Source organism: Nilaparvata lugens, chromosome 8 (genome assembly GCF_014356525.2).
Source record: "Nilaparvata lugens isolate BPH chromosome 8, ASM1435652v1, whole genome shotgun sequence".
NCBI lineage: Eukaryota > Metazoa > Arthropoda > Insecta > Hemiptera > Delphacidae > Nilaparvata > Nilaparvata lugens.
In genome coordinates this window covers 27,800,276-27,827,368 of record NC_052511.1, presented here as the reverse complement: position 1 = coordinate 27,827,368, position 27,093 = coordinate 27,800,276, and the positions used below count along the sequence as shown (strand labels likewise).

General features: G+C 32.3%; 1 protein-coding gene across 3 annotated transcripts in view; it reads right to left on the bottom strand.

Annotated features, from left to right (window-relative positions):
* Positions 1-8,140: 8,140 nt before the first annotated feature.
* LOC111044873 (angiotensin-converting enzyme) overlaps positions 8,141-27,093 on the bottom strand; it is a 133,224-nt gene continuing 114,271 nt past the window's right edge. For 2 of the 3 annotated variants that reach the window (XM_039434412.1, XM_022330117.2), the window contains 3 exons: positions 14,301-14,438; positions 10,693-10,859; positions 8,236-8,444 (listed from right to left, as the gene is read on the bottom strand). In XM_039434412.1, coding sequence (XP_039290346.1) covers positions 8,290-8,444; positions 10,693-10,859; positions 14,301-14,438 — 460 coding nt within the window. In that variant the 3' untranslated portion in view covers positions 8,236-8,289. Of the gene's footprint in view, positions 8,445-10,692; positions 10,860-14,300; positions 14,439-27,093 lie in introns of all 3 variants that reach the window. The other variant, XM_039434411.1, reaches the window with a different exon arrangement.

Below are 27,093 nucleotides of genomic sequence, written 5' to 3'. Positions count from 1 at the left end.
TTATATATAATTATATAATTATATATATATAATTATATAATTATATATATATATATATATATATATATATATATATATAATATATACAGAGTGTCCCAGATAAGGTGTAAACCCCGGCTACCATAGATTCTACATGCAATTTGCAACAAAAAATTTCTAGTAAAATTTTCTTCTATCGACCTTCGTTTTCGAGATATATCGATTTTTTGATATTTTTCAAGTAGGCATACTTCCAGTCATTAAATCGTCATTATCTCAAGAACCATTGGTCTTGAGTCAATTTTAAGGGCATTGTTGAAAAGAGGACAAAATTTCACATTGATTTGAGGTATAAAACATGCCAAAGTCGATTATTTAGTAATATTTTTTAGCGGTCAAAGTTGAAAAAGAGTGATTTTTGAAGTTTTTTTGAAAACTTCAGACACATTTTTCTCGATTTTTTTTCCAGGGTACGAAATAATTTCCATAGCGCAAAAACTTCCTTTTTTGATTATCTTCCGAATGAGACCAAATACAGGTGTCTAGCTCAAATCCTCGAATCAGAATTTCAGTTTAAATTCGATTTTTTATTAAAAACGAGACTTATCTTGTTTGAGAGTGAATAATTGTCTACAATTTGATAGCTTTGTGTCGAGTGATTGAGGGCAAAAAAATATTTTTTCTATAGGAAATCTGGCTGAGAAATTCAATGAACTTGGTTAGAAGTTCGTATCTGCATTTGTTATTGAGATACAAGTTGAAAAAAGTTCAAAGTCGAGTTAAAATCTAAACTTTTCAAACACTTTTTTCTTGATTTTTTTCACGGTAACAATATTTTTCCAATAATGAAAAAACTTTGCCATTTTATAAACTATCGAATGAGTATAAATTTTCCAGGAAAATTTCAAAACTAGAGTGTTCAAAAATGAAAATTTTCAAGAAGAGCACCCTAAAGACATCTTTTCGTTGTTTTAAATTCATACCATTGAGATTCAATTGAGTGAGAAGAATAGAAAGTCTGTATACTCAATTGTGGAGAATTTCATGTTGATAACGATAATAAACACGGACACTTGATAACTCATTGAATTTGAGTAAAAAAAAGACTTATCATACTAATAAACTAAAAAAAACTCAAACTACACTCGAAAACAATACTCCAACTAAAATATAAACTTGGAAACAGAAAACAACAAAACTGAAATAGTGAATTGGAAAAATCAAACACTCAAGAAAAAACTAGACTTAATAACTCAGGAACACAAACGAACGAACTGGGAAAACTACACTATTGGCTGGAAAGACATCATTACCTTTCATACAATGACTGCGAGAATTGTCTCTATTGTTGGGTGAGCATTAGAAAAACTTTTTATTCTATCAGAGCAGCTGATTAATGAACAGATTGATTTTTTCTTCTCACTCAATTGAATCTCAATGGTATGAATTTAAAACAATGAAAAGATGTCTTTAGGGTGCTCTTCTTGAAAATTTTCATTTTTTAGTTTTGAAATTTTCCTGGAAAATTCATACTCATTCGATAGTTTATAAAATGGCAAAGTTTTTCCATTATTGGAAAAATATTGTTACCATGAAAAAAAATCAAGAAAAAAGTGTTTAAAAAGTTTAGATTTTAACTCGACTTTGAACTTTTTTCAACTTGTATCTCAATAACAATTGCAGATACGAACTTCTAACCAGTTTCATTGAATTCCTCAGCCAGATTTCCTATAGAAAAAATATTTTTACGCCCTCAATCACTCGACACAAAGCTATCAAATTATAGACAATTATTCACACTCAAACAAGATAAGTCTCGTTAAAAAAAAAAGAATCGAATTTAAACTGAAATTCTGATTCGAGGATTTGAGCTAGACACCTGTATTTGGTCTCATTCGGAAGATAATCAAAAAAGGAAGTTTTTGCGCTATGGAAATTATTTCGTACCCTGGAAAAAAAATCGAGAAAAATGTGTCTGAAGTTTTCAAAAAAACTTCAAAAATCACTCTTTTTCAACTTTGACCGCTAAAAAATATTACTAAATAATCGACTTTGGCATGTTTTATACCTCAAATCAATGTGAAATTTTGTCCTCTTTTCAACAATGTTCTTAAAATTGACTCAAGACCAATGGTTCTTGAGATATTGACGATTTAATGACTGGAAGTACACCTACTTAAAAAATATCGAAAAATCGATATATCTCAAAAACGAAGGTCGATAGGAGAAAATTTTACTGATCATTTTTTGTTGCAAATTGCATGTAGAATCTATGGTAGCCGGGGTTTACACCTTATCTGGGACACTCTGTATAATTTTATATTTATATATATATATATATATATATATATATAATATATATATATATAATATATATATATATATATATTATATATATATAATATATATATATATAGTTTTACTTTTCTGTGTGGCAAAAAAAAGCGTTCGCACCACTGGCAAAAATGTGTTTCTGGCTCTCAATCTTTTATAGTCCTCGGCCTACGGATTCAGACTTGAAAACCGATTTTGAGCCAGGAAAGTCTCATTTTCGGAGGTGCAAAATATACTATTAATTCAACTTTTTAATGGAAACGTGTGGTTTTTTGATGGGAAGACAAAATGAATGGCAAAAGCCTCACATCGATACCTTGAACCATTTCAAAGTTATTCACATTCTATTATACATTCTATTGTACACATTGTTAAATCTCACTTACCGTTTTCCACTTTTTAGGTTACCTTTTTATTTTGTTTTTAGGTTAATAGATGATGTTTATCTCTATCAGATGTCATTTTGTTTAAATGTCTGCAACTCACTGCGTTTTGTATCACAGTTGAGAATTCATGGCTGCTTGTAGTTTTGTTTTTGTCTCAATTTTGTCTTTTAGATATTTTTATAGATAAATAATCCATATTCACTTGTTGTAATCATTTTCAATTATATTTTACAAATAGATTGTCTCTCATTATATTAGTGTGATCGTCAGTTATGTGTTGACAGTAATTTGAGTCATGTAGTCATTTCCTTTTGTTGCCTTTTTGGTTCCGAGCCTAATGTTACTTCATTCTTCCGGCTTGTTCCTGTCTCTTGTGCACTAGCTCTTTGTAGTCCCAAATGTTTTTTTTCAAAACTTCAAGTATTTCTATGAAGTATGGTCACTGTTAGCATTGATTTTGACAGATCAATCTGCGCTATACATCTCGCCATTCACAGTTTCAAAATTGATTCATTAGTTTTTGATTTATCTCCATTCCAAGTTTTCATGTGCATCACAACCTTGCAGTGTACATGGAACTTTTCTTCAGTGTTGAAACCTCTTCATTCATTCAGTGTTCAATCCAAATTCATCTTATGTTTTGGATCTCGCATCTAGCTTGCAATTTTGGATTTTTTGCAATGCTACGCATTGGAGAATTGATTTCTTCTTTCACATCGTCTTGTATCTGGTAACGCTACTACCGTACGTTCGGATTCAATCTCGCCATCGCCTTTGGAGTGTCCTCATCGGAGTTTCTTATAACAGTGAGGGGTTCACTGTTGTCAGCCTAGAGTCATCCTGGATTCCTGCTGGTCTCCAGAATCTTGGTTTGAGTTTCTCATCCTGATCTGCACCACCTGCATGGACACGCTGGTGCTCGTCTCCACCTGCTGTTGCTTCAAATTTTCTGAGCTAAGTCCTATATTTAACATTATTGATATTTTCACATCACATCAACTGTAGCAAAATATCCACTTTGGTTATAGATCTTGTGCTATCTCTTCTAAATTTGATATTTTGAGTTTAAAGTACATTTGCTCTATCTTCCCAGACTTGTCTTAATTTATCAGTGAATCTTATATTCAATATTATATCAATATTCAGTGAATCTTTTCAATTGAGTGTTTTCCACTAATTTTAAAGCTTTCATCTTCCATTGGTGATTGTATCCTTTTGGTTTTAAAATTGACAATAATTAGTAACCTTCATTTTGAATAATTGTTATTTGTTTTTCAATTATTAATTCACATAATAATGTATTTTCATTTTGATTTCTAAAGTTTAAATAGTCTCAAACTCATTCAATTATTTTGGTTATCTATAAAGTACCCATTTAACCTCATGATTTCAAATTCATATTGTTTTATTGTAAATCAATCTTTAAATATTCCAAAGTATTGAAAGTGTTTAAACATCACTCCTTTATCTTGTCATTATTTAAATTCAAGCAAGCAATTAGAACCATTCTTTTACTTGTATTCCACTAATATTGTATTTTTATTTAGTTTCCTTTGTGTCAGTTCAGTCTCTTGATCCTTGCACCTTTGCAGATCTTGTCCTTTGTATCGATTATTAGCTTAACTTTGTGACTACTGTTTGTTCAGCTTATCCATTCTAAATTGTAGAACTTTGGTAATCGTTCATCATTTGTTTGATTTTGAACTTTCTTTTTTTCTTATAAAACTTTTCATTACAAATTTTGCAAATTCAATTTTTAATTACTCTTGTATTTGTTACTTGAGAACTTTTTCAATTTGAGCATTTTAATTGTGATTTTTCAATATTTAGTAACTTTCATTATTCATCAAGCCTGTTGTTTAATTTTGGGTTTAATCATCAACTATTCTAAATTTTTCAGAGCTCTTTCAGTTATTATTTGCACTACAAACATTTTAATTAAATTTGTGATCATATTCAACCTTTCATTTGGTATTTTTTATTTCAATCTCAATCCTGAGTTACCATTTGCTGTACATGCCAATTTGCTTTCATTCAATACATATTATGTAAGCACATTGGATCTTTCTTCCTTTCAAATTTATATGTGATTTTGTTAGTCTCTGATTACTTTACTAAATTTCATAACCTACAAATTCACCCCTTTATACAGTCCACTCTTTTGCTTAGACAAATTTCACACACATTTTACTTATTAATCATACAACAATGAAATAGGCCTTCATATATAAAATCTGACAAATCAAAACTGATAAATTTCACTTTTTCAAGTGTTAGTAAACAATTTATAGTAAACTCACATAATCACATATTCAACAGTGAATAGTAAATTTTGATTTGTCAGATTCTTATGTACTCATTTATTTTATTAAAAAATTATTTATTAGTATTTTTAAAAGTGAATAACTTTGAAAAGGTTTGAGATATCGATGTGCGGTTTTTACTTTCCTTGCCCTATTACCATAGGTAAGGAAAGTATTGTTTTACGAAAAAAATTAATGTATCCCAATTTCTAAATTTCTATACGTTCCAAGGTCCCCAGAGTCCAAAAAAGTGGTTTTTGGGTATTGGTCTGTATGTAATTGTATGTATGTTTGTGTGTGTGTGTGTGTGTGTATGAGTGTATGTGCGTCTGTGTACACGATATCTCATCTCCCAATTGACGGAATGACTTGAAATTTGGAACTTAGGGTCCTTCCCCTATAAGGATACGACACGAACAATTTCGAACAAATCCAATTCAAGATGGCGGCTAAAATGACAAAAATGTTGTCAAAAACAGGGTTTTTAGCGATTTTCTCGAAAACGGCTCCAACGATTTTGATCAAATTTATACCTAAAATAGTCATTTATAAGCTCTATCAACTGCCACGAGTCCCATATCTGTAAAAATTCCAGAAGCTCCACCCCATCAATGCAAAGTGTGATTTTAGATTCCCAATTATCATGCTTCAGATACAATTTAAACAAAAATAATCAAGTGAAAAAGATTGAGCATAAAAATCTCTACAATTAATGTTCAGTGACATTTTCACCTAAAATTTAAAATAAGCACGAAATTCGAGAAAATGTGATTATCCAATCGCAAATTGTTGGCAACTGTTGATTCTATTAAATGATTCACTATGAAGAGATAGCAGACCTCGTATGTCTCCAGTGTTATTGTCCTGTCACCAGCTGGCAGATCTTTGAATAGCAGACTTGAGATGCGCGTGTATACTTGGGTCAGGTGATAAATTTTCATAACGGCAAGGAAAGTTGTGTGAGTGCGCCACACCAGATTTTTGCCATCCATTTTCTCTTGAAATTCTGTTTTGAAATCTTGTATCATATTTGAAAAAATGAAGTTGGATTTAAACAATGAAGAAATGATAAATGTTGAAGAAAACTATTATTTGTGAAGTGGAAAACATTTTGTTAAAAACTATGGTGTAAACGTGGCCTTATTGAGAACTTGCTGGTTACCCATGCAAAGCACTAGGGACACAAAGCACTTTGTGTTGATTTATGAGTCTCCCGTGCTAACAATTATCGTACGAAGAGTCACTTGGAGAAAGTTCTGTTTGGTTGGATTTTATTGTTGCGTTAACTTTAAATCACAAATGGATAAATTTGTCTTAATTATTAAATGAAGATTGTGAAAACGTACTTCCTGGGGGTCATCTCTTATGATAGAGTCCCACGTTGTGAGGCCATTGTGTGAAATGGTAAACCTTTGCCCCACTTGTTGGGTGATATTATGTAAAAAGGTAAATTTAGTATATATAAGAGCAGTTGCTAAAGTCCCTAATTTGTGAATAAATTCGCAAATAGTTAAGGCCGTCCGGCTCGCAAATTTGCTGGGTTCAAACCGCAGCTCTAGCTCAGTGGTAGATACATGAATTTCCCAAATATATTTAATCACCACAAGGTTCAATGACTGGTGATTAATAATTCTTACCGCTGCTTCTATGAAGTTCTTGAAGAATACCAATAAGGAAATCAAAAAGACAGTTGATGACTGATTACCAGTAACCATGTATCCAACTGAGAATAATGAAGACCAACTATAGTTTTTTCTAGTTGATTTTTAAAACGCTCACCATGAATACAGGTATCCACCAATTTATCCTTCCGAAATTCCTTAGAACTTACAACGCCAGTTCTGGAAGTTCTCTGGATCCTTATATGATATAACAGGAACCTTATTAATATAATCATTAATATGTTCTTTCTGGCAAACTAGTCTGACTATCATCAAAGGATGATAAGTACTGAATGCTCTTAATAAGATCAATATTAATTGATTCACTAATTTTATATGCTGCAGAATATTTTTTCTTGGTACTGAGACAGCCCAAACTGTATATCACGAGATGAATTAGGATAAAATAAACTTCTATGATTTTGTATGCTGACATAAAACACAAAATATATTCCCATAAACTATATATATATATATATATATATATATATATATATATATATATATATATATATATAAAATATTATTATATCTATAGATTTTCAATATATATAAATTCTTTTCTAATTCTTTTCGCGTGGTCCAGATTTCTTATAGATTTCTTTCCGAATTAAAGATATATTTATGGGAATTGATTACAATTACAAACTCTTCAACAGCACTGAGTTAACAGATAAATAAACATTAATTACAAATAGTTCACATTTAAAAAAGGGATTGGCTTGATAATTTTAAAATTTAACAAGAAGGAAGAACCCTAATTTCCATGTGCATCCTTTCAGAACGAGATCACAAGCCAGAAGAAGGTGGTTTTCAGAAAAAATTTATCTCTTCCTTGAACGATTTGTAAGCTTCTTTCTGATTGGCTTTTAATTTAACAAACTCAATACAATTGGTTGCTTCAGATTCAGGGTTTCTTCAACTTTATAATAGAAAAAATAAATAAAAGTATTTATATAAATATATGGAGTGATTGTCTTAAACTATTCTGATAAATAAATCGCGCGCGCAACCAACTAAGCTACAGAGTCATTTAAAGAGAGCCCAGTTTAGTTGGGCTTTTTTAGTTTGAATCACAAATTGAATTAATTTGCTTTAATTATTAAATTAGAATTAATTGATCAATGCAATGGAAATAAGCGTATGTCCATCCTTGGTAAATTGAGAATCTGTATGCATAATTTTAAGTTAATCAGTTCAGTAGTTCAGACGTGATGATGCGTCATTCGTGTATTTCCTATCCCGTACATGTTATAAGCTGATTGTTCTCTTTATGATATTATAGATAACATAATGCATCAATTGTGTAGTTCCTATCTCGTAGGCCTACATGTATAAATCGATTCCTTATTTAATACTATTATAGATAACAACTGAAAGTATTGTAATAATTGATCATCGTATTAGATCATCTCATGTTATTTATAATTTACTTTCACAATAACTAAGAAAAAATGCCAAATATAAATGCAATATGTAACAAACGATAAAATATAATTTTATTTCATAATAAATTATAATAGTAGTTAGTTTCATTTTTTATTCCGATGGCTGAATCAATTGAGTACTGTATTATGGTGTCTCCACAAATAATCTATTTTATTTACACTCCATGATATACATAAATTATATAGCATGTTTGACGGCTGAAAGATAGACAAGTACAATAGTGGTGAAGAGTAGCACCAAAACAGAAGATTCGAGTGATGATGCAGCTCCATAGAATCCACCATATACTTGAAGGTTTGCTGTTTCTATACTGTATTTACAGTAGTCTCCATCTGAAACAAGCAATGGATTTCATTTTGTTCAATTCTGGATATGATAAGGATGTCTCTACATTGGACAGTCTGTAAAAGTCCAAAACAGGGCAGTAGCTAAAAATCTGTAGCTTGCCCTCTGTGTTTGATAGCATTTTGTAAGTAGGCTAGTTTTGACTCAAACAAGAAAATGATAAATTGAAATAGGTAGTTTATCATGTAATTGGAAAATTACATTAAAATTATATATTTTTTAAAATTTCAATAGTCCAACTACGGTAGACCTACTTTTACAGCCATTGCAAACATTTTACTGGACAAGTTTTAACAAGGGGTTCAAATCGAAACAAATGTTCAGTCTCATATATGAGCTACTTTTATTCACAATTTGGAAAAAAACATAATTTGGTCGTTCAATACTAGATTGAGATTCACTTTTAATTGTCAGTATTGACAAAAACAATATTAACACAACATATTGTAACTTATAAAAAAAAACATCAGATTTCCATCCAACCATTTAATGCTGACAGTTCAAAGTTTATCTCACTAAAGTGGTCATTATGTTAGTGATGGTGTTCAAAAATCGAAATGGAACAGAGTGGAAATAAATGGTGACTCTGGACATTTTCACAGAATTGTATGGAGTAGCACGCAGTTTTATAGGTTCTATAGAAGAGGTCTGGACACACTGCCATATTGAGTCTTGTTCAGAGGTTTGATTACTTGCTATTAGCCAGAGCGGATGACCAACTGAACATGACACAGCGGATGACCAACTGAACATGACACAGCGGATGACCAACTGATGACCAACTGAACATGACACAGCGGATGACCAACTGATGACCAACTGAACATGACACAGCGGATGACCAACTGAACATGACACAGCGGATGACCAACTGAACATGACACAGTGGATGACCAACTGAAGATGACACAGCGGATAACTTGCTACTAGAACTGTATAATGAGTACAGAGTAGCACTCTACTATTATGGTATTGCATTTTAGCCTAATTGAATAAAACAAAATATAGTTTACATATAACTCCCGAAATGAGACTAAATATATATTGTGTGGAATACAAATTCAAATTAAATTTAATCAAATTCACAGTATTAAATTGCAAGCTCCTCATGCAACTCCATAATATGGTTGAATATTTTCAATATTTGACAGCACAGTCAATGAAGGGTTGTCTCATTGAATGTATCAAGTCATACAGATTTGCAAGGAAGAAAAAGACGCAGTTTTATTTTGTCAAAGTCTAAATAGTTATTCATTGCGAGTATAGTCAAACACACAGAACTGCGTGCTAATCAAAGTGATTCTGTAAAAGTGGCCTGAGTTGGCATCAACCATGTTCCATCTTTAGGCCAATCATTACAATGGGCCCATTCTGTGTACATGGAATGTGGTAAATTGTCCGATTCACAATTTACCAAGTAAAAAGTTCCACGTTCCATGGAGGGATTTTGACAGATTCTGTTCCAGAATCCTGTTCCAGCTCCAACTTTCTGCCCCACAGTCGAAGTGTGGTAAATTGTCCGACCTGGTACAGTTCCAACAGGTTCCAACTATCTGAGCTCTCATTGGTCGATCATTGTAGTCTGCTTGCTTCTCTGCGCATGCGCTGATAGTTTGTTTACCATAGCATAGAATACATAACCAACAATATCATGTTTGATAAGCATTCATTAAATGAATTTTTCTCGATAGAAAATTTGAGAGTAATTGAATAAAAGAAATTTACACTTTTCTAGACGGTAGGTTTGTAAAACAGCCTTTCTTCATTCACACAGCTAGTAAACGACACATTTTAGTGTAAATCAACTTTATATGTGCGCGCCAAAAGCTTGAACCAACGATTTTGAAATGGCGTTCCATGGGAACATTTTTCACTAGGCACGTGATGGAACAATTTACGATTGGAACTGGAACAATTTACTGTACACAGAACGTCACACAATGACGCCCAGTACAATGAGATTCACTTTAAGCTTTTAACTTTGGTTGGATGGGAAGCTGATGTTATTTATGAGAGTCCACGTCTGTTTTATTCAGAGTATAATACATTTCTCCCCTAGGAACATTGAAGCATTTGAATAAATAAAAAATCATATCTTACAAGAAAATTCTGAAATTAAGACATTATAAGGAATTCTACAGTATGATAGTATTATGAGAGGTATAATATTATGTAGGCGTGTGTATGTATTAAGAGTATTATGTATATATTATAGCACTTGAGACTTGCACTAACCATAAGACCAGCCAATGATTTCGCCTGTTCTGAGGTTTTCACTACGAAGCCATTCCTCCAGGGGCCGGAAGTAGTCTCTCAAAGCTCTGCCATCCAGCCGTGACTCCCCAGTCGCTGAAAACAGCACCTCCGACCATGGTTCGGATGCCCCCTTCTCCATCAGCCTCCTGAAATATCACAGTAGAAGAAATACTATTAGAGCTTAGAACAATGAATTATTTTCATTTAAATATACTAAAACTTGAGTAATTTTCAAGCTATTATTGAAATAATTGTGATTAATTTATCGGGATGATGAACAACAACACATTCAAAAAAGTTTATTGGTGAAATCCAAGACGTTACAAACACAATATTATTACTTGAAGCACACGTTTTAATTTATTTTTTTAGAAGGAATCCTATTAATAATATTATTTACTATAATTTTATTCGTATTAGAGAGCAATATAATGCTCTATATGTGCAATGCTCCAATTGAATAGAATAGATTGTTTTTGGTACCTATTATTTGATAATGCCTGTATTGAGATTCACTTGGAATTGTCAGCATTGGTTGAATGGAAAGCATTGACTTTATTCACAAGGAATGCCTGACAGTTTAAAGTGATATCATTCTACTTCTTTACAATAATAAAACGTTATTATACATGCAATTTATTGTTTTTTATGCATGTGATACATAATATGTATTTAATATGTATTTTATTTGTGAAGTACAATCTGAGAATAAAAACTAAACATATACGGTAATAACGGTAACTTAGTTACAAAAGTAAGTAGGTACCGTATACAATTCAAAAAACTCAATAAATAAATAATTCAATCTCACCCTAGTCTAATAATGTGTAACAAATCAAACATATTGAAGGTCATTGTCGGTAAAGATGAATGAATGTTTTTTTATGGATTGACAAGATCAGCTTTAGCGAAAACTTTTACAACAGTCTTTTCATAGCATCACTTGTACGAGTACACAATTCAATAAACGAAGGTGTTTCAGTTTTACCACTGAAATGATTGCAACTACCTGATTTGATTTTTTCACTTTGTTGGAGTCTAGGCACTGTGCTACCACGTGCTTTTTCATCCAAATATCTCCAAACCTAGTAAATTATTATTAAAAACATAACCCAATTCTATAGGTAATCACTGACTATCATGTAGTATAAATATACCAATGAAGACAATTCAACAATAGTTGAGATAGAAGTAACATAGTTTTGACTATTTTCATTATTGTGTAACTAATTAGTGAGAAAGATCCACATCTGCAATTTAACAAAAGAGAGAGGGATATTTGAAAACCAAGACCAGTGAGTTTTGAAGATTAACGAGCTATTAAGCTCTGGATTTCGAACGCATCTAATTGGCAGTGTAATGCTATGTCAAGAAGTAAACTGCTGGTAATTCAAAGAATATTTATTACAGAGCTTTAAAAAAGCATTCTATGATCTTCCATGGAAAATGAGTTTTCTCCAACTAGAATATAATGCAATACTAGAAATTAATGCTTTTTATTATTTTTGAATTGGGAGTTTAAAATTGACGATTGAATTTTCAACATCAAATTATGGAACATTATTCTCTGTTTTTCACCTTACTTGTATGATTTTAAAATTTTAATTGATGGATAAAAATACTTGAATGTCAACAAAGATGAGTCTTCAGTTTTTGTATCAAACTATTACAGTTTAGTGAATTAATCTGTTAATGTGTGACAATTTTTCAAATTTACAAAATTTACATCAATACTAGCATGTTTTATAGATTGATATTTCATCAATTTCTGAATTTTTGCGGTAGGTAGGCCACTATAGTGTCATAGACAGCTCAGAACAATTTTTGTATGCTCTCTCCGTGAGGTTGGATGGGCCACTATAATGGTCACTAGTGATTTCCCTACGCAGTCGGTTAGGCCACTTTAGTGGCCTGTCAATTTATTTGCGAATATCTATATTCATGTTCATAAATATTTATGATTTATAAAGTGCGATTATTAAAGATTATATTTTCAGCAGTTGGCTGCACTTATTATTTCGAATTACAGAACACCGATTATCCGGACGTCTGCTAGATGATATAGAAAAAATAAAAACCCAACCTATTGTGTATTTGAAGCGGCTTATTGGTCCACCGCAATCAAGGTGTAGTAGGCCTACAATATTCTAACAAATAGAAGATTTGAGTTACTGTACTTTATTGGATTACACAACATGGTGTCTATTTCAACTAGACTGTGGATGGAAGATTAGTGTATACAAGTCATATTACAAACAAAACTTACTAATAAGTACTGTAGTCCAGACTGCTAAGTTACGAACACGTCTTCATTAAAGAGCTACCAAAATATCGAGCTAAAATTGATTATCCGAATTGATAGTTATTCCGATACTGTCATGTAATCCGAATAATCGGTGATCTACTGTATTTTCCAACATGGTGTTTGGAACGTTAGTTCACAGTCTAGTCAACTATAACAAGGTAGGTATGACAAATTTAATATGCGATAACTGTGAGAGTTAAAATAGGACTCTGTTTCAAGAAATATCACACAAAAAACACACTTTCAGTCCTGTCAACGAAGGGTTATAGCTTTATAGTGTAAGCTTTAACGTTACATCGAACAGTTATGACCGTAAGATACCTAGTTTCCGAATTATATGCGAGAAACCAAAAAATGGTACCTTTGAATCACCCCCACTCCCTAAGTACAGAGGGTAGGGATGGGGACTTTTGATATGTTCACCTCCTTACTACCCTCAGCAGAACTGCGGGATCAGAAATGGTCTTCCAAACTTTTCCCTCCTTTTTTGAGCATTCATTGCCTCGACTATTAATTTATAGTTTACGAGATATCCGCTCTTGAATATTTGACATTTTTTGTCTCCAATTTTTTGCTATTTTTCTCTCTTATAACTTTTTAAAAATTTGTACATTGAATATTAGATTATTGACCAACAATTTAAATGGATCAGAACTTTTTTAGGAAATTTTAGTATACCATGCTATAAATTATAAATGGTTTGTTATTTTTATTTTTCATATTTACCATTAATTGTATATTCTTTCAAAGTTGAAGAACGTTGTTGTTATATTATCCATTGTCTATTCTTTTAATTAATGTTGTTTTCTCACATTATGAGGAATCCGACTCACCCTCATGAGGAATCCTCTCAGAAATTTCTCTGTACCGTGTGATATTTGTTTATCGAATGAAATTCTTATTTTACTGATTTATTGAATGGGTTTGAAAAACTTTGATCTAATAACGACTATATCAACATTTTATTGAATTGAAATAGAACTTGTCATTGAACTCTTTATATATTGGCCAAGATCTATGTTTTCAATTTGTTGACGTTTTAATTGTACATGCGTAATTGTTAATGACATTAAAAAATATTTGATTTGATTATATTAATGCACAACATTAAAAATAGGTACTGGACGAATTTTATTTCATTCCAATAATTATTGTAGAAGCCCGGGTAGCCATATAAAGGAAAACTGAATATCTAAACATTATAATGATGAAAATCGATATAATATTCTATTGCGTTATGAACTTATAATTTTTAATGTAATAAATAAATGAATGAACTGACTTGAGTATGTTGCCAGCCTCCTTGCTACGGTAGATGTCGCACTTGTGCAGAGGCTGCCGCGATGGATTCTGACCCCATCCCGACGCCAGGCACATCGATCTGTGCAGCTGGAATTGCAGCACTGTCCCGATAAAGTACCTGAACACAAACAAACAACAACTATTAACACAATGCTCAGCATGGATAAAAACATAGTAGTAAAGTAGTAGTTGTAGAACAGTAGTAGGTAGTGAAATCTCTCATCATCCGACTCATCCGAAAGAAGAAATTTGGTTGATAGTTATAAGTTATAGTTCTATACACTGGAGTGGAAAACGTAGAAGCTTCAGTACGAATATTGCTTATGGTACTGGTCTATTGTTTAGGATTTACATTGATATTTATTTTAATATTATATTTAATTGAATTCAGGATATCTATATTAATACGTAGTGGTCTAAGTAATGGTTATCATATACTACCGACATAGTTGCCTGTTCCAAGCACAAATTCTGCATGAGGGTATCAATATTATAATAGAGTGAATAAGTACCCATACACAGGACGTGTGTATAAGAATATACTGTATAGGAATATATGAATCTTAAATATAAATCACCTGAGAACTGTGTATTTTGCGTATGTTCAGTCTGTCATGTCCTATGGTATTGTATGGGGAGGTGCGCCTAAAACCTTACTAGATGAATTATCTGTCACCCAGAAAACAATTATAAAAGCTGGCCTTGGCCTTTGCAGAAGATTTCAATCTGATCAGTTGTACCTTTGTGACTTTTGTTCCAGTTGCGACTTTTGATGTTTTCAGAATTAGGCAACTCTTCATCAAGGCAGTTCATTTATACATGTTTAAGAATAAAATATATTTATTCTTATAAAATATATTTTTTTATGAGGGTGAGTCCAATCACCCTCATTTTACTAGGCATGCCCGATTTCATCACTTGGGCCTCCCGCGTAACTTACGCTCAGCTTGCGATAGGAATATATAATTTCTTTGTCACACCATTATGAATAATATTCCTCATGAAATTAGTCAGTCGGGCATATATAAAATATCCAAATACAAAAAAAAAATCGTTTCAAATTGGCTGAAGACTATGGATGTAGATCAATGTGAACGGCTGCTACAATCTTCCTACCAATACGAAATTAGTCTAACTATTTTATTTTTTCTCTCTCTTTGTCAACCGACTGTCAAATGTATACCTTTTCTCATGGATGTATCCTTTGCCATTGTGATTGCTCCGTATTCAACGTGTGCGTGTATCATATAATATTATAAAATAACAATTACTATCAGTAGAATAAAACATATTGTACAGTTCTGAACTCATTGATCCACGAACAGGTTCAATAGGCCTATGTGGGCAATTATTATTTCATTATTTGGGTACAGAAATTTTATAAAGCAGTGCAATTGTACTCAGATGTTGAAAATAAATTTATTTATAACAATATTTATAGATACCAATCTCTATGATTTCTTATAAGAATGGAAAAAATATTTATTACTATTACATAATATAATTATTATATAATATCATTACTCCAAATGTCATGGTGCCTAAAGTTTTATTTTACACAGTTGTTATGTTGTGCTGCATGCATTATTGTACCCTGTAAATATTACAATCATGTATAATGTTTGCGAAATACAATCAATTCCATTCATAGCACGGCATTCAATGTAATAAGTTGATACATATAGTATCATCAATTATGCCGTATACAACAATTTTAATTTGTATGATAGTAAACCATAGCAAACTCCTTGTCACTAGCTACAAATTGAATGGAAATTGCGGTAAGAACGATTGATATCTGGACAATTACAATATAGGCCAAGTTATCATGAAGTAAACCATAGCAAACTCCTTGTCACTAGCTACAAATTGAATGGAAATTGCGGTAAGAACGATTGATATCTGGCCAATTACAATATAGGCCAAGTTATCATGAAGTTGTAATCACACTGAAGGAAATATTGCATCCAATGCTGAAGAACTCGCTTGGAGGGTTATGTATTGATATATTCATTCACGCATCATAAAATCAAATACAAACATTAAACATAACGTGAAACAAAATTTGATAAAAAAAAAATAATGAAGGATGTTGCGAATTACTAATGCACCTGAACTAATGCTCTGAAGTTTATTGCAATTTTACAGGTGGAAATTAAATGGGATTTTCGTAATAATTATTTATTACAATATTGATGATTTCATTCATTGATCATAAAATTGATAACATCCATTCCATCGTTTCTATAAAATATTGTAAATGCAACTGCTATGAATTCCTCAATTATATGGTATTTATTATTAATCTATCATAAAACCATTTGCAGCCAACATTACACGTATTTCAACAGTGCAGTGCGTCTGCGGCTGACTCCCAATAAATAATTCAATGAGCGCCAAGCGATCTACTTGACCGCATTATTGAATCAGCAGGACGAGATTCACTCATAACTGGAAGCATTGTTCGAGTTTGAAGCATTGGTGTTGTTCATAATAAATGCTGACAGATTAAAGTGAGTCTCACCAAGGAAGAGGAAGATTTGGCCGCATTCTGTGCGTCTTGTTACGCAACAAATCATCAGAAAAACTGAACTGAAAATTACTCTAGTGTAACAACTGCATTTTAGAGGCCGTCGCCTATGGTAAAAGCCGGTGTGAATTGTTCTTCCTTGAGGAATGCACGCGTCATAAAACGTTCAGTTCTCAGACACAGAGACACAAACGACAACGACTTTGCCCGAAATGCAATACCTACCAATAATTAGAGTGGGTAAACGCAGCTTCCAATGTGGAACAGTGCTGCTGACGCCTCATTGGGCAAGGCGAAATTCACTCAACCGTCAACATTGTTTGAAAGGGAAGCATTGATGCTTTTCTAGAGAAATGCTGACAGTTTAAAGTGAATAAAGGAAAAACATCATTAGCCCTGACAGTGGATGATCGTAAATCAGCGGCCAAGTTAAAACAATTAGAATTACATCAGATTTTTACACGCCAACTTCTTTACAACATCTATCGCTCAACAAATGTAGGTCTATTGCAGAGAATTCTCGCATAACCATTTATGGGTGTTCATTATGAATATGGCTGCTAAATGGTTATAGTGAGATTCACGGTAAACTGTCAGCATTGCTTGAATAGAAATTCATTAGGATTGTTCATAGTTTTAATAGAATGAAAATGTTGAGTGAACATTATGGCTGTTAATTCAATAAAACAGTTCGTTTAGGATTGTAACAGACTAAACTAGTATTAGACCAGTATTATATCCAGAATTATAGCACCTACTATATCCCATTGGTTTAGTAGTTTTGAATTCTTCAGCTTCTGAGCTATTTGACTTTGACCTTGATTTAAGATTAAAATATAGTTTCTAGAGAATATATACAGGATAAGATTAATGCTATGATTTGATTAAGATTTTAACTTGTAATTCTTATCTTAAGTAGACTCCAAGAAGCTTGAAATCATCATAAGTAGATTTCAAGAAGCTTGAAATAATTTTTTAATTCAAAGGGAATTCTTTTTCCCATGAAAATATATCGTGGCTTATAACCAAACCCAGAGTCTGTTTACTTTTTCAATGCAGATAAAGCTAGCTGTGCAAAGGCTAAAAATAATCTTTCCATTGGTGATATTTTTCAAAGTTTTTCGATTTGTATACTATCAAGCTATCAAAATGAAAATGTTTTCTCAGGAAAACATTTTTTTCCGATCATTACTTTTTTGAGATATGAGCGCCTAAAGTTTAAATTTTTGGGACAGAACATTTCAAGTTCGGTAAGAGATAAATCCATAAGATTCAGAGGATAGATTCTTAATGGTATTGTTGATCTAGTGAAACAAAACTCTTCTGAATATATCAATTTTTGAGAAAGTTATTCAATTTGCCGAAAATAACTCAACTAAAAGTTATTTTTGGTCATTCTTAGTAAATTGAGTAACTTTCTGAAAAAAATATATATTCAAAAAAGTTTTGTTTCATTAGATCAACAATACCATGAAGAATATATCCTCTAAATCTCATGGATTTACCTCTTACCGAACTTGAAATGTTCTGTCCCAAAAATTTAAACTTTAGACGCTCATACCTCAAAAAGTAATGATCGGAAAAAAATGTTTTCCTGAGAAAACATTTTCATTTTGATAGCTTGACAGTATACAAATCGAAAAACTTTGAAAAATATCACCAGTACAAAGTTTTTTTATCCTTTGCACAGCCTTAATGTAGGCTTAAATTGGATAAGTTTGGAATAGATAATTCAACTATGAACTAAAGTGCAACTACATTCAACTTTCTATATAATTTATGTGAATAGGCATCATCCTCGGAAGAAAATTATAGAGATGAGATTTAATGTGACATACGGTAATATGTGATTAAGGTAGGAGCTAGTATCTAAGAACTTCAAAGATTGACTATTCTAATATATTTTCTTGGAAAATACTTCCAAGAATATCCACTTCACCAACACTCAACCTGATTCATTTCAGATAAATAGGAGAAGTTTCCTGTTGATAGAGAAGAATCTAGAATTTGGATTACATGTTCGATAGTAAAGGGGAATAATTAAATTAGTTTAGGCTTGTGACGTGACAGTAGGTCTGTAGGTTATGGTGACGATAGACCTGATACAACACTACTGTATAATGAAACGGGAAGGAAGCTAAAAGTCTACCTCTTAGACTAGACACAGACCACAGACGGGTTGGCAAATACTATAGGTATAATGAATTGCTTGAACTGCACTATTATATGGTGCTATATATACAATGTGTAGTGTGTCAAACGCGAAAAGAAGCAACCAAAACAGAAAAGTTGCACCAATTGCGTCACACAGCAGCATCGCTTGCGGCCACAGCATTCCAATTAAAAAGTTAAAGTCCTAACATCCTCGTTTATATTATTAGTGGTATCTGCTACTGCTACACATGAACAACACAGTCTCTTGGCATTATTTAACCAGCATTCCTGTTCAAATGGAACGGATCTTGCATTGGCTTCCTGTAGTTGTAGCCTACAGCCTCTGGTCAAGTGACAGCCGACTGGATTGGAGCGAACAATTAAACGATTAAGAAGCGGGAGCCGAGATAATCATCAGTTGATTAGAAAAGTTAAGTATAATATTATAGATGACTACAGTTTACCCCCATGACTAAAATAGTTAAAGAAATCATGGCCTACACTTATTATTCAACTTACACTTATTTCTAAAGTACTAGATTTGTGGACGAGGGGGGGGGTGATGACTTTTTCCACCTATACCAATGACTGCAAAAATAATCTCCTAGATTTTTTAGTATTTTGCTTCTTTATACGTTCTCAGTATTCCCATAGGAAAGATGAAGCATGGCTATTGCTTGAGACAGAGAATAAAACAATATCTTAAATATCAATATAATAAAATATCTTATAATCAATCATATAAGTTTTCTCTGCTTGAGGTCAGCTCAACAGACAGTCACGAGCTTCCAAATCACAAGATTGATGTGTTTAGTGATCGTTCGGAATCCACCCGAAATTGAGGGTTCATTCATGCCTCAACAACTGTCATTCCTGTCATTAACCTTACACAATCCCAATGCTAATGATGGCATCACCCACAAAAACAATTACTTGGATTTTTTTACATTATTGATATTGACTGATGAGAAAAACATGAATTTCTTATTAATGTCAACCAATTCAATGAAAATGAATTTTTCTCTTCTGGAATGCGATAAAATTGAATGGAATTTGTTTACTATACAGAAGCATAGTCCATAAAGTTGCTTATGCAGTAGTACCGTATCATAATAGTCCAACTGTTCTCAACATAATCCACATCTACTGAACCAAAGACCAAACATACCAATATCTAACCACTTTCTAACTTTCTCAGGTACACAACATGGACAGCCCACAGAAAACCTTCTAACAGTCAATTTTTCCAACACCACAGCATTCACTATCCACATAAAACCAACAATAAAATACCTCGGCATTATACTAGATTCTTTTCTACGCTGGGATCATCATATAGATTGCCTCTGCAAGAAGTTAAGAAAAATAATATTCAAGTTCAAAATGCTGAGAACAATTATAGACGAGAAGTGCATGAAGATGGCCTACTATTCCTTAGTTCAGTCTTTGCTTACCTAAGGGGAGGAACAAATTACGTTCACCTCGACCCCCTTATAAAAGTGCAAAAACTAATAATTGAAATAATCAAGCAGAAGCCACCTCTTTATCCATCAGACCAGCTCTACAATGAGTTTGGTGTGATGGACGCAAGACAACTCTACTCCCTAGAAATTATTTGCACAAGAACCCAGAAAGCTTTCAAAACAGAAACCACTGTCATAACACAAGAAATAGAAACCTACTTATCACGAACGTGGCTAGGAAGGCAACATACCAACGACACTTCAACCACCTAGCACCAAAACTCCACAATTTACTTCCTGTACACATCAAGATAATAGAAAACTCAAGAAAATTTAAATGCGCTGTTAAAAACTGGATCACAACAGCTGGAAGACATAATATAGAAAACATAATTTCGAACAATATGTGAGCTCACTTACCCAATGTATTTGCACCCCCACTCTAAATTTAATTGTATTACTACTACACCTGCTCTAGAACATGGGTTTCCCATAGTTGAGTAGGTTAATTTCCGAAAAAATGCAATTTATTTATATTTGTAGTAAATTTAATATATTGTATTTTTGAATATTATGTACATTTTATTGATAAGATTGTTTATTTGTATATTAATGGAAATACAATTTATTTGTATTGTATTGTATCTATAGCCTACAGTTTACTGAAATTTGTATGGCTATACTATTGAGAGCAGTCATACTCAGTTGCGGGCAATTGTAGATGAGGATATATTCATACAAATTGCATTCAGGAATGCGTTTCTGTCTGACACGCTACTTTACGTGTTTATTTGAAGTCGTTAGATTACTAGAAGTGAGCTTTACGATACAGCGTTTTTTGGAATCCAATTTGAAACAATAGTCTCTACCTTTCAGTAATTAAGAAATCACTAAAAATGTTAGAAATACATAAATACATGGCCGTAATGCAATCTGGGTTATCTACCACAAAATGGAACATTTGAAGGGAAATTATGACATAGTCATAAACACTTTATGTAATATACATTCATAAACTGACAAAAGTGGCTATAACAAGCAATGTTTCGTAACATGTTCATATCCAATAAGTCAATAGCCGATACATGTTTCTCAATAAGGGAATAAAAAGCAAAACATTTCTGTTCCTCGAACTTGGAAAATACGAAAATTGGAACACTGTTATTGATTATCCATCGATTCCCAATACCTAATGTCTAGATACTGTACACAATATTGCTAAATATCCAAAATCCAATCAATATAAATTTATACTCGCCGGAGGACGACTCCATAATCTTCAACATTCGAAATATGAGAATAAACTTTTTTGTATTTAAAGCCCTGAACAAGGAACAATCAAGTAGAAATTCTGTAATGTTGATAATCACTATCAATTTTCTAGCAAATCGACTATACACTTGATTCACATGTGATTGAATGTATTTTATTTATATGAATCGATAACTGTCGTGCCAAATACTGTTTATTAGTTTTTGTGTAACATATACCTTTCACTTTTGCAGTGAAAGGCAGTAATGTTTGGGACCGTTACACATACACATATAAAAACAGATAAAACACTCACACAAGCATATTGATTGATTATTGTCTGGTGTGGGAAACTAGCTCAAGATTCATAAATTATTTTTTTTAGAAAATACTAAAGTTTGCAATTACTGGAGCAATCAACTAAGTGAAGCTCTTACTTGGAGTGGATTAGGAAAGGCAAGGTTATCGTAATTTACATGTGTTGAAAGGTCTTAGGATAACGGTCGCTTATCAGTTACATTAATATTCATCATCTCTAATGATCTAACGGCCAGTTAAATGAATTTACTATCAATAAATTCAATTGACTTACCATTCTCTACTTAATGTCAATTTGGAATAAAAAATAATCCGTTCAGTGGTTCCAAGATAAGATTAAAAAGTACACCAATGATAGTAATAATAATTATTGGTGAGTGAATACAATAATTAGGCCTATAGAGTAATGATATTTCATCATTAATTGAGAAGGAAATGAAATTAGCCTTGAATAACGATTTTCACTTGATTACTAATGATTTCTTCATTCAATTCGGATCGTCAATATCTACAGCGTTATGACATCCCTCAATTAATAGAGCATTACTAAACAAGGAATTATTTTTTTAAATCAGTAATAATTTCCAGATGTATTGGAATACATAACCTTATTTATGTAACTGATAAAAATGAATTATAATTTTTCCGTATATAAAATTAGGTACGATTTTTTTATTTGAAACCTGACCTTTAATACTTGAACATACAAACATACAATGATATCTATATTCAAATTCAAATTCAAATTTATTCACTCGAAATTCATACAAAATATTAACAAAAGTATAACACGACAAGTTACAAGTGAACAAGATACTACTCACAAAAAGTACAGTATGTTACTGGACTTTGTCCGCGAATAGGAGTCAGATACAAAGTGTTATAAGTAAGATTATTATTTTATAAATTGATATAGTTCAAGATTTAGTAGGTCTAGGAAAAGGAGTTGGGAAGAAGAGGGATTTAGAATTTGAGTATGATGTAATGAAGATGATTGAGTGCAAGCTCGCACATACATACAACACAAACATTTTTAGTATCATTTGCCATTATAAATTACACCCATTTGTAGAGAAAGAGCGATAATACCTATCAATCTACAGAGAAATAATATAATTAAAATAACAATCAATTCCATAGTGTAGAAAGACAGTTATTAGTGACATCATCGAGACAAAAACGTATCACACAGAATAAATTGATGGACTATGTAGTAGTCAATACAAGGTTGACTTGATTTGTGGATATATATTGAAACTTATTAACTTAAAACCTTAAAGAAGCCTTCCACCTCGACTGGCGAATGAAGCCATAGCCAAAGCTTAGTTTTATTCATGAAGTGTTTATGGGTATTTATTCTTCTCAAATCAGGTGGTAGTAAGTTATAAAATTTCGGAGCAAGAAAAAGAAAACACCTCTGGAACGAGGTACAGTTCGATTTTGGAAGCCTAACAATCATTTGAGTAGTTTGCCGTGTTACAACAGAAATTTCATCATCGTTGTTATATACTGAAACAGATCTGTTACCACTTAATTGATAAAATAAAGACAGAACCTTCAGCACATAAGTGTGTCTCAGTGGTAGAATATTCAATGCTTTGAAAATTGGAAATGTATGTGACCTCCTATTAACTCCCTGTGTAATCCTTATTACAGACTTCTGTAGCACTACAAGCCTTCTATAATGAGAAACAAAAGTGGATGCCCAACAGGAAATTCCGTAAACAAGCTTAGAATGAAAAAATGCATAGTACATAATCCTTAGAAAATGTTTAGGGAAAAACTGCTTCAAGTGATAAAATCGTCTTATCAAGAACATGAAATACATCTTTATTTTCTTTATGTGGGAGTCCCAAGTTAATTTATAATCAAGAATCAAACCTAAGTATTTTATTGTATCAGATTGATTTATCTCATCACAGCTACATGACACACTATTACAACCAACTTTATGATATTTTAGAGAAACTGGAAAACTGAAAGGAGCTGATAAGGAGAAATTTATATATTTAGTTTTAGATGCATTTAGTGCTAATTTATTATATTGGAACCAACAACACAAGTCATTAAGATCCATCTGCATCATTTCTTGCAATTTTATCTCACTGTCAGAAGAATATGCTAACGCAGTATCATCTGCAAAAGAAGTTAAAGAGCCTTGAAAGTTATGGGAAAAGAGATCATTTAAGTAAATCAAAAAAAGGATCGGACCCAATACCGATCCCTGAGGTACACCACAGGTGATCAAAGCCAATTCACTACTAAATTCACCAATGGACACATATTGTCTACGATTATACAGGTATGACTCGATCCATCTAAAGGCCATCCCCCGGATACCAGATTCATGCAATTTGCGTAAAAGAATGCAATGATCTACCGTATCAAAGGCTTTTTTTATGTCCAGGAATAGACCTGAAGTTCTACTCTTATACGGTTTGTTAATCCCATTATATATTCCAGACATGAAATTTTGCAAAGCATGCTCAGTGTTCAGACCCTCCTGAAACCCATATTGTTGCTTATTGAAAAATTTGAATTGCTTGTAAAAACCGATTAATCGCTTCTTGAATAGTTTTTCAAGTAATTTAGAAAAAATAGAGAGTAAAGAAATTGGTCTGTAATTAGAAATGTCGGTATGTGATCCAGATTTGAAAATAGGAATCACCTTAGCAATTTTTAGTTCGGCAGGAAATACACCCTCCAAGAAAGAAGTGTTGAAGATATCACATGGAATCGGAACTATTGAAGTAGATATAGCCTTGAGAAGTTCAGAACAAATTGAGTCAGGACCTGGAGACTTGCCCTTTTTTAATGAATTTATTTCATACAACAGTTCGTCAGGAGTGACCGGCCTTAAAAACAAAGAATTACAGGAACAATATGTTTTGAATTTGCGTTCATACGATTTTTTTGTAGCATCATCTAAATCAGCTATAGATGACACAATTTGTCCAGAAATTCTTATGAAATAATCGTTGAATTTATTTGCCAGAACCTGTTCATCCAAAATCACAGAGTCGTCAATATTCAAAGATATTGGCTTTTTCTTAGAGGATGACTGACCACAATAACTATTAATAATCTCCCACTGTCGCTTGGGAGGGTAGGCTTTCAAATTAGAAAAATATTTCACCTTCTGCTCCTTAATTAATTTGACTATTTTATTTTTAGAAGTTATAAAATCTTTTTTAAGTTGGACATTATGAGGGTTTTTAGAAAGTTTTTTATAGAGTTTGTCTCGATTCTTTATTTCCGAGCACAAACTTTTCATCATCCATGGCTTTAGAAATTTATAATGCTTTTTCGATTGCAATTGTGAAAATTGAGAAGTAGCATCGTCTATGTAAGAATTAAGCACATTCATGAAAGCAGAAAATTTTACATCAACATTATCATAGGCGAGAATATGCCTCCAGTCATGCTTTAATTTATTTATTTATTTATTTATTTATTTGAAAATTTACATATTTGAGGGCACCAGGAACTGAATCCCATTATTGCCCTCATAACACACATTGAGCATAATACAATTTGAAAATACAATACATTAAAATGAAAATAGAATAACTTAACTAATATACTATTGAGTTTTAGAAAAAACAAAATACAACAAAAAATAATAGAAAACCTTGCAAATATGAAACTTATAGTATAACAGATAAAAGAAGAAGAACTAAGTATGTAACTAATACTGAAAAATTCAAGAAGAAAAGAAAAAAGAAATAAAGAAAAGAGAATTATGGAAACTTTGCAAATATGAAACTTATAAATAAAAACACTAATAAATTATGTAATACATAAGAAAGAAAAAAAAGACAAAACTCAACAAACATAAATCTTATTCAAGTCCCGCCTGAACACACTGTCTGAATCAAAAAAATCTAATGCATTATTAAGCCTATTGTATAATCGAAGAGACCTAAACAGGGGAGCATTGTAACCACTGACCGTTCTACATCTGATAATATCAAAGGTGGGATGATCTCTGGAATTGAACGCAGGAACATGGAACCTGATCAATGAGAGCAGCGAAGGAGAAGAAAATCGACCCCTTAACAGACCATGCACGAAAATCAATGAGTCTCTCTCCCGTCGTAATCTCAATGATACAAAGTGAAAGGTACTTCTCAAACGGTCTGTAGGAAAACCCAAAGGACAGGATTGGCCGAAGCGCTTGTAATAGAGAAACCTCAAAAACTTATTCTGAACTACCTCAAGACCATGAGTACACAAATCAGTATAAGGGTTCCAAATCACAGAGCAATATTCCAACACACTCCGGACCAATGACACATAAACAGTACATATTGCATCAAGGTTATTGAAGTTAGCTGTATTCCTCATAACAAAACCTAGCATTTTATTGGCTCTAGCTATGCTATAGTCCATGTGCACTGAGAACCTGAGACAGCTCTGTGATCAGTGATATGTGATTCAATTACCGCACTATGTATTTTATTAGCGTTGAATTTTGATTTGAAGAAAATATTATCTATACAGGTAGAACTTACATTAGTCACTCGAGTGTCAATGTTGACAAGAGATTCGAATCCATTGGAGCTCAGCATTTCCAAATATTCGAATGCCTTATCATTGTTTATGTCATTAATATTTATATTAATATCACCTAAAATTATAGAGTTATTGCTGCCTTTGTCATTCTCCAAGAAGCCACCAGCAAGGTCATTTAAGAAGGTATCAATACAAAAAGCTTGCCATCTATATAAACTTAAAACATTAAAACAATAGTTAGATATTTCGAATTTCAACAAAATGGAATCAGCACCCTGAATTTCCATATCTAATCTTGAGCAATTAATCCCCTTATTGGTTGATACGAAAACTGCAATTCCAGAGGCTCGTGTTACATTACTTCCCGCAAAATAGCCAATGTAGCCATCAATATTAAACGGAGACGTGTCATCAAGTGGCTGAAACCACGTCTCAGTCAATACTATTATGTCAGGTTTCAATTTCCAGCAATTAATGTAAGCAACAAATGCATCAAAATTTTTATTAAGACTGCGAATATTTTGGTGAATTATCGTTAGATT